Source organism: Hemiscyllium ocellatum, chromosome 3 (assembly GCF_020745735.1).
Source record: "Hemiscyllium ocellatum isolate sHemOce1 chromosome 3, sHemOce1.pat.X.cur, whole genome shotgun sequence".
NCBI lineage: Eukaryota > Metazoa > Chordata > Chondrichthyes > Orectolobiformes > Hemiscylliidae > Hemiscyllium > Hemiscyllium ocellatum.
The window spans coordinates 114,124,340-114,144,044 of record NC_083403.1 but is presented as its reverse complement, the minus strand read 5'-3'; the positions used below and the strand labels follow the sequence as shown (position 1 = coordinate 114,144,044).

At 39.7% G+C, this 19,705-nt stretch overlaps 1 protein-coding gene across 1 annotated transcript in view; it reads left to right on the top strand.

The window, feature by feature from the left end:
• LOC132835936 (CUB and sushi domain-containing protein 1-like) overlaps window positions 1-19,705 on the top strand; it is a 2,426,762-nt gene that overhangs the window by 1,484,346 nt on the left and 922,711 nt on the right. Inside the window, exon 6 of the mRNA XM_060855058.1 lies at window positions 17,994-18,106. Coding sequence (XP_060711041.1) covers window positions 17,994-18,106 — 113 coding nt within the window. The remainder of the gene's footprint in view (window positions 1-17,993; window positions 18,107-19,705) is intronic.

Sequence of the window (19,705 nt, the reverse complement as noted above, 5' to 3'; positions counted from 1 at the left end):
TTACAAGTTGCATGGTTAATGCTGACTATAATATTAGTTGCTACCTAATAGGTTAAGAGCCTTGGTGGGGTGAACAGTTTAAAATCAAACAATGGAAATATCTAAAGGTCTCCCGATAGTCTTAGTAACAGTATTTATCTTATGGCTGATTATGTCAATCCATAGCTGTAAGGCTGCACCCTGCTACTTTCCACAAAAGGACTTGTTTCAATAGCAATATGGTGTGCTTTTAGAAATCAATAGAATTGTGTATCTTTAATCCTTTTTTTTAACAAGTAACTTCTCTGCTAAGGTAACACCTCATTGATGATTAATGACCTATTTGACAATCATAACCTTGAAAGATTCAAAGAGATCAAGATCAAAAAAATTCTCATTCTAAAAAACATATTCAGCATTAAAATCAGACCTGTCTCTCGCCGACTCACAAAGGAGTGAAGATTCACCAGGTATGGGTGCAATACGCTGGATCACATGGGAGGTATCAACCATTGTCAGAGTTTGTGTGCATGACTGTGAAGGAATTTGGCAAATTTAAAATGGGAGGAAAATCAGGTGCCTTTTTTGGACAGATGTACTTACATTCCAATTTAACCAAATTTTTCATCATTCTCAGAATTCAAGTTGAGCCATATCAGCCTTAGCTCAATTGACAACATTCTTCCTCATCACTGAGTTTAGAAGGTTGCACGTCTAAGTACCAGTTCGGAGACTTGACCACAAAATCTGGGTTACATGGCAAGTGCAGTACTAAGGGAATGTTGTATTATTGGAGGTACTGTTTTCCAGAATGATGGTCAACCGAAGTTTCAGGTCAGGTTGTGTAGAAGAACGGGGATTTTTTCATCAGTATCCTGACCAATAGTTATCCATCAGTTGAGTTCACTAAAGATTGATTATTATCACATTGTGGTTTACGTGAGTTTGCTGCTCAGTAATGACCCAGAAACAACAGTAGCTGCCAATGTGACAGAATTGGCTGCAGAGCTGAGGAGTGCTGAGGTCATGGAGATGCTGTATCAAACCGGGTCTTTCTTCCTTTCTTTGAATTGGATACAGAACAAGGTAACACAGCCCTTCAATTTCCTTCAGTGTTGATTCAATGTAATTTGTTTTTGCAGATTCTGTGTGAATTTTTGGAACCCAATCTAATTCCTGTTGCAATTCCACACATCAGAAAGCGGATTAGTTCATAAATAATTTAAGAACAGTAATCTGTGGAACAATTGCTCTCCATTTCATATGCAGAATATTGCATTAATGTGCGGAAACTTGCATTAGTATTTAAATTACATTTAAATTTAGACATTTCTAATTAAAAGTTACTTTTGTGTCATTGTGACGCTGTTGCACTAATCATATGCCAGCTTGTAAATGATAGCCCTGAATGTAAATGTTCAAATATCCCTTGTATTCCACAGAGTCATTGAGAAGTGAGACCCACAGCTGTGAGACTCAACAATGGCAACATTCATTTGAGTTAAAGACCATCCTATAAATCGTAGTCAGTTATTATATTCCTCATAGACTGATAACTGATAGGTGTTAGATTATTTAAATCAAATCCTGTGAGAGTGCTATAAAATTATGAACACTGAGTTTATGGATATTAATTTGGCATAGGTTGCGAGAAGTCTTAAAATATTAATTGATCTCAGAGGCTTTCCTGCTGCCAGAGGCACTGCCAGTATAACTGTGTCCATGGGAGAAATGAAATCTGGAAGGTTCAATTCAGAATTACAGTGCTGTTGGGGGGCTGTTCCCTATTTGTTGATCTGTGTACACAAACAGAAAGATGGATTTGCATCTTTATAGCACCGTTAACCACCTCAGGATATCCCAAGGTTCTTAACAGCCAAGAAAATAGTCTTTTGAAGTGTAATTGCAATTGTAATGCAGGAAACACATAAGGCAATTTGAACACAACAAGATCCCACCACCGCAATGAGATCATGACCGTGTTGTGATGTTATTTGAGATATACATGTTCGGTAAGATGCAAAGGTAACACTTCTGTTCTTCAGGAAGTTAAAAACCACAGAATATGTTGAACTGTTTTTGATGTGTCTTGTACTTTTTTTTTCACTGGTTTAATTCTACCAGAAGGAATATTGCTTGACATTCTCATGTTCAGCTTTTTTTTTCTACACTGTTTCAGTGCAATTGCTAATCTGTTTAATGAGGTTGATCAGTTATTGTAGAAATATCAAGCAAAAAGGAAACTTACAGAACATGTTGGCCCTGAGTTAAGTTCTGTCGACCAAAAGTCCCTCAGAGACAGAAATTGATAATAAGCCGAGGGATAACAATTTGGGGCAGAAGTGAAATGTTTAAAATTTGCCTCCCAAGAAAGATGGATTAAAAATGTGGCCTGAGAATTGAGGGGGAGTTCGATGAGTGATTGGAGCCACCATTGAATATGTATTTCAGTGCTCCTAAGTTACCTCAGGAATTCTACTATTACCCTTTGTCACACAGTTGAAGCCACTCTTGATAAGACCAAATATAAAATACAATGGAGCTTCATTTTGGCCCAGAAAAAAAGAACTTTTCAAATGATCAGTTAATTTCTGTAAAATAAGTCCTCTGTCTTACCTGCCACAATTTTTTGATGTGTTTTTGCCAACAAAGAGTTTTGAAGTGCACTTCATAATTGTGCTGCTGGTACACTCCATTAATACAGCCAATGCCACTCTTATTTTCCGCATGATCAATGGATAAGCTCATCTAGTGTACAGACTGCCCACTCTTTTTGTTAAACTGGCCCTGTTCCTGGGATCTGGTGCAATGATGTTCACACACTAAGGGACCTGAAACCAGGAATGCCCTGCGTTAGAACATTTCTCATGATGGATCAGTTACTCCATTTGGGTTCCTGCTCTTCAGGCCTTGTACTCCCAATTCCCAGCTAAACAGTGGTTAGTGCTGCAGCCTCACAGTGCCAGGGACCTGGGTTTGATTCCAGCTTTGGGTGACGGTCCATGTGGAGATTGCATGTTCTCTCTGTGTCTACATGGATTTCCTCCCACACTTCAAAATGTGTAGGTTAGGTGGATGAGCTAAGCTAAATTGTTTGTGGTGTCCAGGATGTGCAGGTTAGGTGGATTAGCCATGGTAAATGTAAGATAGGGTTGGGATCTAGGTCTGGGTGGGATACGTTGCAGAGGGTCAGTTTGGACTCAGTGGACCAATAGCATCTTTACACACTGTCGGGATTCTACAAAACTACTATCCCCTAGGTTTGTGAATACCAAAGAGAGCTGTCTGTTACTCCTCAGAAATTTTCTCAGTACAAATGGAACTACAGGAAGGTAGTGTGCCATTGCCTGTGAACATGAATTGGAGCAATGTTGTATTATGTTATAATCATTCTGAGAAGGGTATTTAATTTGGGTGCTATTACATATATTACAAAAATAATTGGCTGTTTTGAATTAATTCTTTTTTTGAGCAAATCAGAATATTTGCTCTTTATTGTACTCAGATTGAAAACATGATGTTTTCTTTTCAAACTGGAATTACCTAAAAGTGGGTGAATTCCTTTGTTATTTTATAAAGCAAAGAACATAATTCAGTATGAAGAACTTGCATCACTTTCTCAACTGTTCAGAGATAGCACAATGAAATATAAATAGTATGTTCATTTTTTTTCTCTTGGATCACTTCTTGTATGATTTTTTGTTTGATGTTCTTAATCCCCATGTTTTCATAGAGATATACAGCACAGAAACAGACTCTTCCATCCAACTCATCCAGGCCAACCTGGTACCCTAAATTAATCAAGTCCCATTTGCAAGCATTTGGTCCATATCGCTCCAAACCTTTCCTATTCATATACCCATCCGGATGCCTTTTAACATTGTAATTGTACCAGCCTCCACCAGTTCTTCTGGCAGCTCACTCCATACACACACCACCCTCTGTGTGAAAAAGTTGTCCCTTAGCTCCTTTGTAAACCTTTCCCCTCTCACTTTGCTGAAATCCATATAGATCATGTCCACCGCTCTGCTTCCATCAATCCTCTTTGTTATTTCTTCAAAAATCTCAATTAAGTTAGTGAAACACAATTTCCCATGCACAAAGCCATGTTACTATCTGCAATCAGTCCTTTGAACCATTGCCATACTTCTGACCACATCTTCACAAAATTTCAGCTAGAATTATCTTAAAATGCGTTTTAAGTTAAAACTTGCTTTCAAAAGTAGTCTATTTCTCAGGACATCTCTACGATGGTTTAGGAACTTGAAATCAGATTATCAGAAGTTGTTTTCCCTAGAATCTAAGCAAAGAACAACTCACTAATTTGTCTAAGTATTCAACAAGCCAGTTCTTAGCACTCTTTGAGAGTACTTTCATTTGTGTCAATCCTGGGGAAAAGACTACAGGGAAAGAGGTCCTACCTTATGTTCCAGGACATGTGAATGAATTAACAATTCAGTGTCCCTTTACTTTCCTTATGCTATTAGCCATAGAGAAGTTAAATTATTTGAACTAAGTATTGCTCTCATGTACCTACTCTGCATTCATTGTATTTTGATAAAAGAAATATTTTCTGTTTAAATAACAAGCCTTGTCTAGTCTAAATTTGCCTGTGTCCAGTTTGAGAGTAATCAAAATGACACTGAGATCAAGATAGATATAACTCGTTCTCCAATAAGCAGGTGGAGGTGAACATGTCTCAACTTCCATAAAATTAAAATTCTGATATGACAGGGATTTATGCAGAACCAAATTCATTAGGCCTTCCATTCTTTGTTTAGAGTCTTAACTCCAACTTTGCTTTCCACTTTGCTGTACATGTTCCACAAAGATTTATCTCTGACTGGCCAACTTACCTAATCACCTGGGATATCTGTACTGTCATTGTCAATTGCTTATACCTGAATTCAGTGCCAGTCTCTTTCTTCCTCTCTCTCTCGCTTCCACTAGATTTAAATAGTCTAAGGAATTATATCGGAATGTGACGAAACAGGTCTAGAAGGTCAAGTATGGTGTTGAAAAAAAGAATTCCAGTATATTGAAGTACATTTAAAGAACATTTTTACACTGAAGGTGGAATGAACTTTCTGAGGAAGTGGTGAGTGTGAGCTCAGGTACAACTTTGATAAGTACATGATTAGGAAAGCTTTGGAGCGATATGGGCCAGGAACAGGCAGATAGGCCTCGTTTAGTTTGGCATGGACTGGTTGGACTGAAGGTCTGTTTCTGTGCAAGTATCACTCTATAACTCAATAACTGTGAACTATGGGGGTAAAAGGCAGACTATCACAAACTAGGATGGAATTGGTAGTTTATTAAACCATTCAAGGTGCTTCTTCTAAACAATAGACCATTGCTGCCAAATCTGAGTTACAAGAAATTTTTTTGTTGTTGTAGTTATTATGCTACTGATTGCCAAAAGTTAAGCATGGAGCTAACAAAAAAGAACAATTACCCTTTCTGACAATTCGTAAGCTTGGTTTCCATTGGCCTCGTCATTTGCCAGTTTGATAAGTTCAATAGGTGGCTTTGTACATGTATTGAGTTGCAATAAATTCAGTGCTTGGACCATTTAGTTTGCAAACTGATGAAAATAGCACAGGCTCCTCATGCAAAAGGTGTGAGAGACTCATTGTGTACTCTCTAATTAGTTGAATTAAAATGATTCGAAGGCATGATTTTCTGCATGACCCAGTAAGAGAATCCTGCATGCTTTCTCAGCTCATATAAACTGGGTCATGTTAAGAAATCAGACGCTGAGTTTGAATGTTTATGATCCTAAAAACATTTTGGTACATTTGTGGCTGTCATTTACTGCTTTCTATGTTGTTTTTAGCCGTTGGTTTAATTATTTCTTTTCCTACTTGCGGATAACTGACAGATGCAATTTCAATTATTGCAACCAAAATTCCTCATTCCTCCGGCTGTTGCTCTTTTTATCCTTGGTTTGGAAATAAACACAATAAAGGTGAGATGCAGGTCATGTTTTACAGTGGAGGAGGAGTGCCTAGAATCAAGGAGCCACGTTTAATGGATTTTGACAGAATCTAGCTCTGCTTCACCAGGCAAATAGTTACAAAATTACACAATATTCTTTCGCCTGACCTTCAGGCAGGGTGAACAACACAAAGTTCTGAAGGTGATCACTCACCGTCTTACATTATATTTCACTGAACCCTTCTCAAATCAAGGGGAAATGTGCTACATCAGTCAACTGGCATGCATCCAATGGGTGGAGATAGCTTGTTTGCCAATGAGACTCTAATGACTTTGTCAGTGGAAAGTTGCCAGTCAGGTCAGAAGGCACAGAGTGCAGGGCATTGCAGAGAATCATTTCCATCAGGCTTGTTCTGTTGGTTTGCATGTAGTCTATGACATGGTGGAAAAGCTATTCAAGTTAATTCCCTCAACCTGGCTCTGATCATGGCATTTTAGTTTTTTTAATTGGAGTTATCTGAAGAAGATAGGCTAGATGGATACCTTCTAGATCAGTTTCTTGAGCATGCGTACCTCTTTAACACCTCACTTATGACTCTCAACATTTGCCAACTAAATTGCATAACATGGAAAATCTATGATATATTATTACGACTTAGGAACGTAGGTTCCAACGTATCGGTTTTCAGTTTTAGTTCTGTGAAAGTGACTACTTTTTGAAACGGTCAGAAAATAAGTTTTGACTATGAGAACAAAATGGCATTTACAAGAAAGCATGTGACTAGAACTAAAAGACTAGTCAAGCTGCTGCTGAGATAAATGCTTCAAATATTTGCCAAGTTAAGCTTTATATGTCCCAGAGAAAGAGAAGCAGAGCCAAAAGCAAGTTAATTTTGACAGAAACAGGTTGTAGTTCAGATGAAAAGATCGATGCCATCAGATACGCTGTTTAGCAGCTTAAAAGTAGTAAAATCCTTGAATTTATTTCTTAAAGTTCAATGCGGAAAGTCATTGAGTTATCCTGGGTGGGCTCTGTGTCTTGGACAGAGACAATAATTTAAAGAATCACAGTTGGTGAATGTGCTGAAAGTTGCCAAAATAAAATGCTCACAACTTTGACAGTTCAATAAGATATTTTACATTAAAGATAAAAATGATGTTTCACTGGAATAGTCTGTAAAACATTTTTTTTTCTGTTTTTGATAATATATTTCAAATTGTCTGATGTTATTTTGTTTTAAAATGCATTGATAGCCTCTTTTCAACATGCTGACTAACTGACCACCATGGTAACCTAAATTGTAAAAATAAAATTCATGGTCCCTCAAGCCAGCATTCTGGAATCTGACTTGTGTGTTATGAGCATAATCTAGGATCATAACTCAAGAAAAAAACGTAAATTGAGAAAAGTAAGCACCATATTTTAAAGCTTACCATTCTGGTTTTGAATTATTATTTTAAAGAAAAATATAATTGTGATCAAAGTAAACCTGTTTCAGTGGACGTTGATAATCCTTTCAACAACTGTAGGAGGAAACCCACACAGACACAGGGGAAATGTACAAATTCCACACAGACAGTCACCTAAGAGTTGGAATCGAACCCAGGTGCCTGGTGCTGTGAGGCAGCCATGCTAACCACTGAGCCACCATGCCACCCAATTATCCTAAATGCATGATTAGAAACAGTTTTGTTAACATCAAATAGCCAAAGAAATGATTAGTTCTTTGTGTTTTAAGATCTTCAATTAGTTTGTTTTAAAGATAATTTTACTGACAAAAATATATTTAACACTGCAAAATAAATGAAAATTCAGCCTATTTTAAGTTTTTTCAATTGATACATGTATCAAGACTTTTGCTACAAATTCTGTGTCTTATGATCATATAGTCCACCTGATGAAAGAGCAGCACTTCCAAATAAACCTGTTTGCCTATAACCTAGTGTTGTGTGACTTTTAACTTTTTGTACACAGGTCCAACACCAGCAGCTCCAAATCATATTAAAACATGCATTTTAGTTATTATTCATGCAAGGTATACATTCTACTAAGGTTACTTGGTAAATTGCCAAATACTTTGTTTTAAAATAATGAGTTTGTGTTGTGTGCTCCAAATAGATTTTATTTTAAACATTTTTTCCTTCTAAAGACTCTTCCGATTAAAGCAGTCACTGACCCTTGCTCGAGGTGAATTGAATAGTCACTGTTCTGATTTTCAAGTTGTATTAGGTACATTTTTCACAGTCAGTGCCAAAGGTCCCTTGCGAACAATCCCTCAGCTCTATAACAGTTAAGGTATGACTTGGTACATACAGTAAGTGGCCATGTGACGTTGTCCAGGGCGACAACATTCGTGTAAATGTCAAGTTGTTTTTTGGAAATGTCTTGAGGTGTTTTTTTTCCTATGTTTCAGTTAAAAATAAACATCAGTACATTGGACAATGTGATATTGTTCTGGAATTTTCAGATTGTCACAAAGGATAACAAAAAGAATAAGTAAATTCACCATATTTAATTCATTTTTATTTCACTGACAGGTTCTTGCACACTCATGGTGAGCGGCACAGTGGCACAATGGTTAGCACTGCTGCCTCACACCGCCAGAGACCTGGGTTCAATTCCCGACTCAGGCGACTGACTGTGTGGAGTTTGCACATTCTCCCCGTGTCTGCGTGGGTTTTCTCGGGTGCTCCGGTTTCCTCCCACAGTCCAAAGATGTGCGGGTCAGGTGAATTGGCCATGCTAAATTGCCCATAGTGTTAGGTAAAAGGGTAAATGTAGGGGAATGTGTGGTTTGCACTTCGGTGGGTAGGTGTGGACTTGTTGGGCTGAAGGGCCTGTTTCCACACTGTAAGTAATCTATAATATTTGCATTAACACTTCACTAGCTCTCAACCCGACAGTGAATTTGGATCAATGTCCAGAGCACAGAATTTACATCTGAATGAGACTCTGCTCTATTAAAAACTTCACTGGTTCTGCATAGGCTGCAGAACAGAAATAACTGTTGAAATGTGAAAGAACTGTGAATGTTGCTAATCAGTAACAAAAATAGAAATTGTGGGAAAAGCTCAGCAGGTCCGGCAGCATCTGTGGAGAGAAATCAGAGTTTACATTTTGGGTCGAGTGACCCTTCCTCAGAACTTCCTCAGAAATAACTGTTAAACTGATGGCATGGTGGCTCAGTGGTTAGCACTGCTGCCTGACGCTCCCAGGTTCAATTCTAGCCTTGGGCAACTGTCTGTGTGGAGTTTACACATTCTCCCCGAATCTGCATGTGTTTCCTCCTGCAGGTCAGGTGAATTGGCCATGATAAGTTGCCCGTAGTGTTAAGTGCATTAGTCAGAGGGAAATGGGTCTGGGTGGGTTACTCTTCAAAGGGTCGGTGTGGACTGGTTGGGCTGAAAGGCCTGTTTCCACACTGTAGGGAACCTAATCTGACAATAAGTGGCTGAATACATTTTTCAAGTTTCTAACCCACATCTTAAGTTCAGGTTCTGCAGCTCTGCAAGATAGACTGTAGCCAATAATACAAAGCCTTTTTTTTAACCACAAATACAGCTATCTTGGATAGTTCATTCATTAGGAAGAACAAGATAATCACAATTGATCAACATAGCATCCAGGCCTCTTACCAAAGAGTTGAATTGATTGAATAAAGAGCATCTTGGAAAAGGGCTGAAGTGAATCTAAGTAGCTGAGATGATTACTGCAGGTATGAGCCATAGCAACAACAAAAGCAGTGCTCTTTGAGTGCTACAAGCTGACTACATGCAATAATGCAAGGCCATCTGCTCATAAAGTGTTTTAACCCAGTGAGGGAACTTGGAGATAGTGGTGTTTTCATGCACTTGCTGCCAGAGTTCTGTGAAGCAGTAGAGGTCACGGATTTGAAGAGTACAGATGAAGAAGGCTTTCAGAAAGAATTCTGAGCTAGACCAATGCACAAAGCTCTTTTTAAAAAAATTGTTGTGCAATATTTTATGATCAACTGCTGTACAGGAAATTCCACCCCACAGACATTGGGTTCCCAGTGAGTGAAAACTCAGCAAGGAGCCTGAAGGCTATATTTAGGTGCCTGAACTTGGAAAATCATACAAAGTTGTTGTTTCTTGACTTACTGTGAACAATTTTTCTGTCTTTGGAAAATGTGTCTTAACAGTTCTAAGAGCAGTCAGTGTTTCGTAAAACTCACTTGCATCCCTCAACATATTATATGATTCAATGTGCTCTTTTGGCTAGAGGTGTAGAACTTGTCAGACAGTAAATACATCTGATCGTGACTGACAATTACTTGTGTAAATGAATCCTGCAATCTTTCATTGAATTGCAATTGAATGTTATTCCACCAGTGTAAAATAAATAAGTCACTGATGAAAAGGCCGAGACACTTAGTCTTTTAATTGCAAGTAAATATATTACTAGGCTGAGATTCTCTTTCATTTTCTCTCTGCTATTTAACAGTGAAATTAAGAGGTCCCAATAGTATATTTAGTTAACAACTGTGTGCATAAGAGGAAAATTCATGTGGAGTTAACTGCTTTCATCAACAATGTACATTTAAAGCTAAAGGTTAATTTCAGCCATAAATTTTCTCAAATTATCATAATTGACACGGAGTTAAAGAGATGCACCTTGGCTTACGTTAGTGTTTGTGACTGAAGGAGAAATGTATCTTATGGGTGAACCTTTTGAGACAGTTCAGTTAATTCTTGATGACTCACAAGGCCTCAATGGAGCTTCATTGGGCTGATAGGGTTAAAAAGCACACAACACCAGATTATAGTCCAACTTGGTGGTGTGTGATTTTTAACTTTGTACACCCCATTCCAACACCGGCATCTCCAAACTATGCTGATAAAAAGCGAAAGTCTATTGCACTTGGTCCCTCTGAAAACCAGTAGTAAAGGTTGTTTGGGTCTTGTAACTGTAGCTATGAACTGTGATTTAACAATATTTGATTCCAATTAACTTTTACCTTTCAGAATTACATTTTGTTTACTAGCTTCATGGTAGTCATTTCAGCACGAGGAATGAAAGGTTAAGGCAGCTGCCATAAACATCAGTTTTGAATTTGTCTTTCTGTTATCATTAATTAATCTAACACTGCAGGGAAAAGTCAGCTACCATAAAAAGATTAAACTGGAAATTGCATTGTGTGGTGTCATTGTATAAGCACTTAACCTAGATGTGTCAAATTCCTTTGTCCCCTATTTCATTGACATGTTAATGTTTCTCCAGCAATCTGCTTGCATTGAAGATTCATGCTTTCATCAAAACAGCAAATGAAAGAACTTGATATAAACAGATCTGAGAACTCTCTAGGAATATAAATAAACAAGCCACATAATACAAAGAACGTGTTAGCATGTTCTCATAACAAATTCAAACAAAAATCCAAACTTTGAAACAAAAGTATGACAGACATTCTGTGTATCGTTAATATCTTCAAATTTTATTTAGTGTTTGATCTGCGTCTCCCAAATAGGGCAGGATTCATTACTTTGGAATAAAATTGCTTATTGTCACTTTGGTCAGTGTAGTTAATTCAGTCAGAGTTGCGGAGAGATTTCAGAGCCACATAGTGGTCTTTGGTTGTTATGACATTCTGACAGCAAGTGTAGAATGTTACACAGCAAGTGTTCACTTAGCATTTTACAACTGTGAATGCTCACACAAAACAAAGTCATGAAGATCTGAAATCTGGATGTGATTAAGATCGTTAAGAATTGAGACCTCTGAAGCCCCTGAACACGCTCTCTGAAATAAGGTCTCTATCCTCCCCACTGTCATTGACCATTTCCAGTTCCTTGGCCCTGACAATGCTGCCTGACCTGCTGTGCTTTTCCAGCACCACACTTTTAGACTCTGATCTCCAGCATCTGTAGTCTTCACTTTCTTTTAACTGCCTTCTGTTCACCTTATATACTATATGTCCAATTCCTCTGTACCTCCATTCCCCACCAGGATGGTCTGAGAACTCTCAGCTTATTCCTTGACCGGAAGCCAGAACAATCCCCATCTGCCACCACTCTCCTCTGCCTTCTCTCACTGAACAATTTCTCCTTTAATTCGTCTCACTTCTGCCAAGTCAAAGGAGTGACTATTGTCACCCTCAGTGGTCCCAGTAATGCCTGCCTCTTTATAGAGTATGTGTAAAGATCCTTGTTCCAGTCTGACACTTAGCCCCTTTTTTTCAGTACATTGACGACTGCTTCGATGCCACTTCACCCTCTCCTCAGGCCCTTGAAACATCATTAATTTTGACTCCAATTTCCACCCCTCTATAACTGCCATATCGTCCATTTCTGATATTTCCTTTCCTTTCCTTGACCTGTCTGTCGCCAGTTTGGGGAATAAGCTGTCAACTTATTCCCCAAACTATCAACTACAAAGTCACTGACTCCCATAGCTACCTTCACTACAACTCGTCACACCCCATATTCTGCAAGGGCTCCATCCCATTCTCCCAGTTTCTTTGCCTGCATTGTATCTGTTCAGATGATCCCACATTCCAAAGCAGTGCTGCTGACATGGCTTGCTTCTTCCATGACCGTGGTTTCCTGCAGTCTGTTTCCATGACTATGATTGACAGAACACTCAACTGCATCCAATGTATCACTCAATCTGCTACCCTTGCCCGTTCCCTTCACTCGCAACAATGTGATTGGGTTCCCCTTGTCCTCACTTTAAATTCCACCAGCTTCTGCATTCAAAGGATAATTCTCCGCCATTTCAGATTCCAGCAGAATGCCACCACAAAATACATCTTCCCCTCACTCCCCCATCTACATTTTGCAGGGATCGTTCTCTCCAGGACACCCTAATCCATTCCTTGACCACAAACACGCTCCCCTCCTCTACATGGCACCTTCCCATATAACGGCAGAAGGTGCAACACCTGTCCTTTCACCTCCTTGCTGCTCACCATCCAAGGGCCTAAACAGTCTTTCCAGGTGAAGCAGCAATTCACCTGTACCTCCTCCAATCTTGTATATTATATTCACTGCACCCAATGTGGTGTACTCTACAATGGAGAAACCAAACACAGACTGGGTGACTGCTCTGCAGAACACCTCCGGTCTGTGTGCAAGCAAGACCCTGACGTTCCTGTAGCTGTTCATTTTATCACAGCATCCTGCTCACATGCCCACATGTCTACCCTCAGCATGCTGCAGTGCTCTAGTGAATCACAGCACAAACTGGAGGAGCAACAGCTCATCTTCAAACTAGGCACTTTATGTCCTTCTGGACCTAATATTAAGTTCAACACCTTCAGATTGTGAACATTTCTTCCTTTTCTTTTAGCCTATTATCATTTCCTCCCCTCCCCGCATACCACTTACTGTCCTTTCATGTCTGGCAGGAGACACACCATTGTTCTGATCTTTCCACATTCTGATCACTTAATCTGAATTATCAACATCTTTTCTTCATCAGCACCCTACACCCACTACCCCAGCACTGCCCAACCCACCCCCAAACTTTCACATAAATGCTGTCCCTCTACACTTCACTTCAGCTCTGATGGAGAGTCAGCTAGACTTGAAAAGTTAGCTTGCTCTCTCTCCATGGATGTTGTCTGACCCACTGTGATCTCCAGTATTTGTTGTTTTCAGGACAGATTCCAGCATCTGCAGCAATGTGTTCTTACATGTTGTCCTCTCCACTGAGGCCTATTCCTCCCCTCTGATGTCTCTGAACCACACCTCAAGCATTCTCCGATTTCCACCATCACTGATCTCCCATGTCCCAGGTCATGGCTGAGATCTGTGTGGTCCCACAGCCTCTTCTGTAGAATTCCTCGGGAAGATGCAACTAAAAGTCAACCCTGTCCATCAGGATGGATGCCAGATGGCGAACCTGTCAGGGACATCTCAAATACACTGTGAAGCTTTGCGGGGAAAGGTCAATCCTCCTGGTTTTCCATGCACTCTTCAATCCCTGAGCAGGTTGTAAGGTTAGAAATTCCCTCAAGGCTTTGAATAGTGAGTGAAATCAGCTCGAACCACTTTCTGCCTCGAAGGAAAAGCCACACATTATTTAATTTGAAGCTTCCCCCACTTTTCCTATTTCCTTCTCAATCATACCACGACAACAGTGTGTTTTCATTGGGGCAGTGACCTCTGGGGTCAATGATATAAACAGTGTGCTGACACAGAGCACACTGATTACACAGCACCTGTGCACAGCTTATCGGGATTGTTGGTCACAAAGATGTTGAAGACATTTTTCTGTTCCAATTTATTGTTAGTTCATTAGTCAGCTTACAGAACATATCTGCAGAACCTCAATTGACATCACAAAGTCTCCACACACAGCTGTGTCATTATTCTGATGAAGGGCTTTTGCCCAAAACGTCGATTCTCCTGCTCCTCAGATGCTGCCTGACCTGCTGTGCTTTTCCAGTATCAGACTCTCGACCCTAATCTCCAGCAGCTGGAGTCTTCACTTTCGTCCTGCGTCATTATTCGGTTAGTTATTAGAACACAAAAATGAATCTTTTTCAGGTAGTAATCAAATTGATTCCAGAGTAGCCTAAACATGGAATTGCTGTGGAACAGGACCAGGGAACAGACCTTAATTGTATCTCAGTCAGAATGGGATTGATTCTTAAGCTGCTACCATTAGTTTGAACCACATGGATAGCCATTTAGTCAATTAAGCTATCCAACCAAATAAACCCATTTTAAAAGGATTCATTTTGAAAGTATTATTTAACTTATTTAAAACTGGTTAAGTATTTACATTATCAAGTAGATTCTAGCCAGAAATTTCTCCCTCAGGAGGAACAATGTTGTCCACTTCCTTTATTTTTAATGTATTCAAGTGTTATGCTTTAGACCTGATGTATTAATCAGTTTTCTCTGATTAATTCTAATATTCCTTCTGTGTCCCCTTAGACTTTTTTACTCTAACAAGAAATAATCTGATTTCTTTCAATTTATTTCAGCACACGAATCTCAACCCAAGCCTCATTCTGTTAACATTTTCAAAGGCACTTCTCACTTCTGAATGTATGAAATTAAATATGACATACAAGTGTTCTCTAACAATAATGCACTGCTTTAATATTTTTAAAATGACTTGTGTTTATAATGTGTCATTATGCATTCAGAAATTCTGGGACATCATTAAAAATATTAAAAGTGTAGGTGACAGATTTAGAAACCTGTGCTAATGTGCCAATAACTAAGTAGGATAATTGTCAATTCAATATTGCTATATTCCTAATGAAAACAGTTACTTGTCTCAGGATACTTTCTAATGACTACTCATCGAGATGAGGTTTAATCTGAGAAGTGTCAGATACGTTAACTACAGATAGGCAGCAAGTGAATATTTCATAGTCATAAGCCTGGTTACAGTGGCTAAAGAAATCTGATCTCAATGTCAGTACCCAATTAGGATTTTCTTGACTGCATGAGTGTCAGGTGGGAGAATTTGTGACCCTAAACTGTAGCTAGGAGTCGAGAGAAAAAAATAAGTTGATTGATTATAGGGCATCTTGGGGGTGAAGGGGGATGCAAGGAAGATATTATGTATGGGTATAGGGATGCAAAGGATTTCAAACACCATCAGTAGTATGGGTAGATGAGTCCCGTGCAGGTCGGGTTCTGAACTCAAGATCCAACTGTTGGCAAGGGAAAGGGTTGGGAGAATTGGAGTCCCATGAATTATGGGGAGGGATACTTTTGTGTGGGAAAAGTGGATTCTGGTTTGTGGTGATTGGTACCTGAATTGGAGAAACTGGAAGAGACTATGCCATCGGGACAGACTGCACCTTCAGTGTGCTGGGCCAGTGTTCTTGTGAGTGAATGAATGATTGATTTATTGTCACATATATCTTGAAGCTACAACAGAAAGTATTTTGTTGTCACAATCCAGTGTCATTTTGAGTTACAACATAGATTTTTTAAAAATTACTTAAATAAGATTCATCTTCTATTCAAATTGGGATCTCAAGCACAGCTTCAGGGTTTCTGCTCCTCAAAGAGTCCTGCTGCAGAAAATGCAGCGACAACATCGATACCCTGGGAGACCCAGGCTTTGCTACTGTCACCTTGCCAAAACTGCCAAGAGTCCAGGTTCTGGGATTACCGCCGCCAGGATTCCCCACTCTGGGCACCACCACTGCCAGGAATCTGGGCTCTGGGTGTATGTCATCAAGTGCCATCTGGGCACTGCTGTCTGATATAACTAGGGACACACAGAGGATATTAAACTACGTGGTGGGGAAAATGATCAAAATGGCAAGGCGTGCTATTTTGAAGAGTAAAGGCAACAAATGAATAGGAGGTAGTAATATAAGAAATGAGAGTGAGAGAATTGCAGAAAAGGGTTGGAGAGGGAAAGATAAATCTAAGAATGTGCTGACAATCAGTACTACATGTTAACGAAGATAACAAAAAGACAAGACTAAAGGCACCAAGCATTCAAAACCAAGTAAACTGATATATAATACACATTGAAGTAATAAATATGATCTGGAATCCATAATCATTATGGAAATATGGCTGTAGACTACAATGATTTGTCCTGAATATTGATGATTCATACTTGAATATTGTGTCATAATCTTACAGTTTGGTTTGAAAACAAGAGGTCTGTGTTTCTCCCCACTTTAGGGATGGTTGAATTCTGGTTGGAACCAGGGTTCAGTAGGGAAATGTGGAAACTAATGTTATGCTGAAATATAGATCAACAAACCTATTAAATCTTGGAAAGTCTTTGCTGCCAAAACTAACCTATGAATCTAGGTCCCTTAACCAAATGGCTGTTAGTATTACTCTGTTTTTGTTTATTAGCTTATTGGTGGACAGTATTTTTCAGAGTGACTGCGGCACATTTATTGCATACTGGCCCTTTTAAAATTTGGAATGAGGAGCCTCTCGTTCAGGATGGCAAAGTGACTCAATGGTTAGCACCGTTTCCTCACAGCACCAGGGACCCAGAATTAACTGTCTGAGTGGAGTTTGGACATTCTCCCCATGTCTGCTTGAGCTTTCCACAAGTGTTCTAATTTATTCCCACAGTCCTAAAATGTGCGGGTTAGGTGGATTGGCCATGCTAAATTGCCCATTGTGTCCAGGGATGTGCAGGCTTGCTGGATTAGCCATGCAAAAGTTACAGGGATACGGATGGGTGCTTGGTCTGGTGAGATGATTTCAGATGGGCAGTGTAGACTCAATGAGCTGAATGGTCTGCTTCCACAATGTAGAGATTCTATGATCTCCAAATTTAATTTCTTCTGAAGAGGGCAAAGTAGACAAATCCCACAGAGTTATTTTGACATGAATTGTTATATGTTTATAGATCAGTTTATATTGTCTCCTAGCATTCACAAATGTTATTTCACATGCATGTGAAGAGCAAATTGTTTACCAGCTTGCTATTGGGAACACCTGCCAGGACTCATAAGAAATGCTTGAGTTGCAGAGTATATATGTGAACAAGGGTGTTTTGAACAGTGTGCATCAATGATATGCACTTGTACTTTTTTTAAAATTGAAAATAAATTTACTAAGTAGTGTTTACTGCATATACTTTTTTAAAAGTATACAGTTTAAACAATGAGTTCCACACAAGATATTATCAGTTCCAGTTTCAGGTGGTGTTGGACTTTCAGCCATTTCTCCAGGAGCTGTTGAAGAATTCACCAGGCCCAGCAAGGTTCTCTCTTAGTCTGACCAAACACATATTCTTCATGTGTGAGTTTTGGGTGGCTTTACTCTTGGGCCAGATCTCAGTTCACTTGACTGAGAAACATACACTGTAGGTGGAATCATGAAATTTGTCATGAATTTGTCTTGTATGAGCTCGTGCAAATAAGAGCTTACTGGAATCTATTTCATTTTTCCATTTTTGTCAGATATATTTTTGGTGACTTTGAGCTTTGCTTCCTAAAGGGTCATAATAGGTTTCTGTTATTTAACAGTCTGAAGAGCTGAACAAACATTTCTTCATTATCTGCAGGAACATTCGTCGGTTTTGCTGTATGCTGTGGCAACATTTGGTTTTTGAAGTGACTGTTCCAGCTTGCCATAATAACACAAAAGTTTTCCCTTTCTTTCAGGCTGACTGGTTTGAATTTGCCTTCGCCTGTCATCAGTAGCAAGAATTGGCTGCGGCTTCACTTCACATCAGACAGCAACCATCGACGCAGAGGGTTTAATGCACAGTACCAAGGTGAGAGGATTTCCAAGTCAAACTGAAGCAGATAACCTCATTAGAAGTCATGTCATCAGCCTCGGAAAAACCCTGCACAAATGAAGGCAGAAGGCAGTGGTGGAATGGAGGTCTGTGACTAGTGGTGTTCTGCAGGGATATGCATTGGGATCTCTGCTGTTTGTCATACAACTAAATGGCTCAGATGAAAAAGTAGATAGGTGGGTTAGTTAGTTTGCAGACAATGCAAAGATCGGTGGAGTTGTGGATAGTGCAGAAGGTTGTCACAGGATACAGTAGAAGAGATCAGTCTCAGATAGTAGTCCAGAAATGGCAGATGGAGTTTAATTCGGGCAAGTGTTAGGTGCTGCACTTTGGCAGATCAAATGTTAAGGAAACGTATACAGTTAATGGCAGCACCCTGAACAGCATTGATGTACAGGGAGATCTTGGGGTTCAAGTCATAGCTCTCTGAAAGTGGCCATGCACGTAGATAGGGTGGTATAGTAGGTGTATGGCATGTAGGCCTTTATTGGTTGGGGAGTTGAGTACAAGAGTCAGGATGTCATGTTGCAGCTTTACAATACTTTGGTTCAGCCATGGTTGGAATACTGCGTTCAATTCTGTCTGCACATTACAGGAAGGGTGTGGATGCTTTGGAGAGGGTGCAGAAGAAGTTTACCAGATGCTGCCTGAATTAGGGTGTATAAAATATAAGGAGAGGCTAGAAAAACTCAGGTTGTTTTCTCTGGAGCGGTGGAGGCTGAGGGCATATTTAATAGAAATCTGTAATATTATGGGATGCATGTATAGGAATGACAGTCAGAATCTTTTTCCCAGAGTTGAAAGGTCTAGTACTAGGGGACATACATTTAAGATGAGAGGGGGGAATGTTCAAAGGCCATGTGAGGGGCAAGTTTTTTGCACAGAGAATGGTGGGAGAAAGTGAGGACTGCAGATGCTGGAGATCAGAGTCGTGAGTGTGGTGCTGGAAAAGCACTGCAGGTCAGGCAGCATCCAAGGAGCAGGAGAATCAATGTTTCGGGCATAAGCCCTTCATCAGGAATGAGGCTTGTGGGTTGGAGCTGAGAGATATTTGGGAGCAGGGTGGGCAAGGTCACTGGGAAAATGATCATCCACTCATCACTTTCCCAGTTACCTTCCCCACCTCCCTCCCATTTATCTCTCAGCCCTGATACACAAGCCACTTTCCTGATGAAGGGCTAATCCCTCAAACAGAGAATGGTAGGAGTCTGGAATGGGCTGCCAGGGGTGGTGATGGTGGCAGATACAATAAGGGCATTCAAGTGTCTTCTAAATAAGCACGTGAATATGCAAGAAATGGAGGGATATGGACCCAGGGCAGGCAGGAGGAATTAATTTAATTTGGCATCCTGCTCGGCCCAACATCATGGGCTGAAGGCCCCATTCCTATGCTGTACAGTTCTATGTTTTGTGTTCCAAATGAAAATGTGGAGTGACTATCATAGCAGCTCAAGATAAAAATGTGGCAATCAAAATTTTCAACAGGTTAGTCATCATGTGAAGGAAAAATGGAGGTTGTTTTCAGAAGGTAAACAGAGAAGGGGTCTCACATGAAATATTAATTCATTTTTCTTG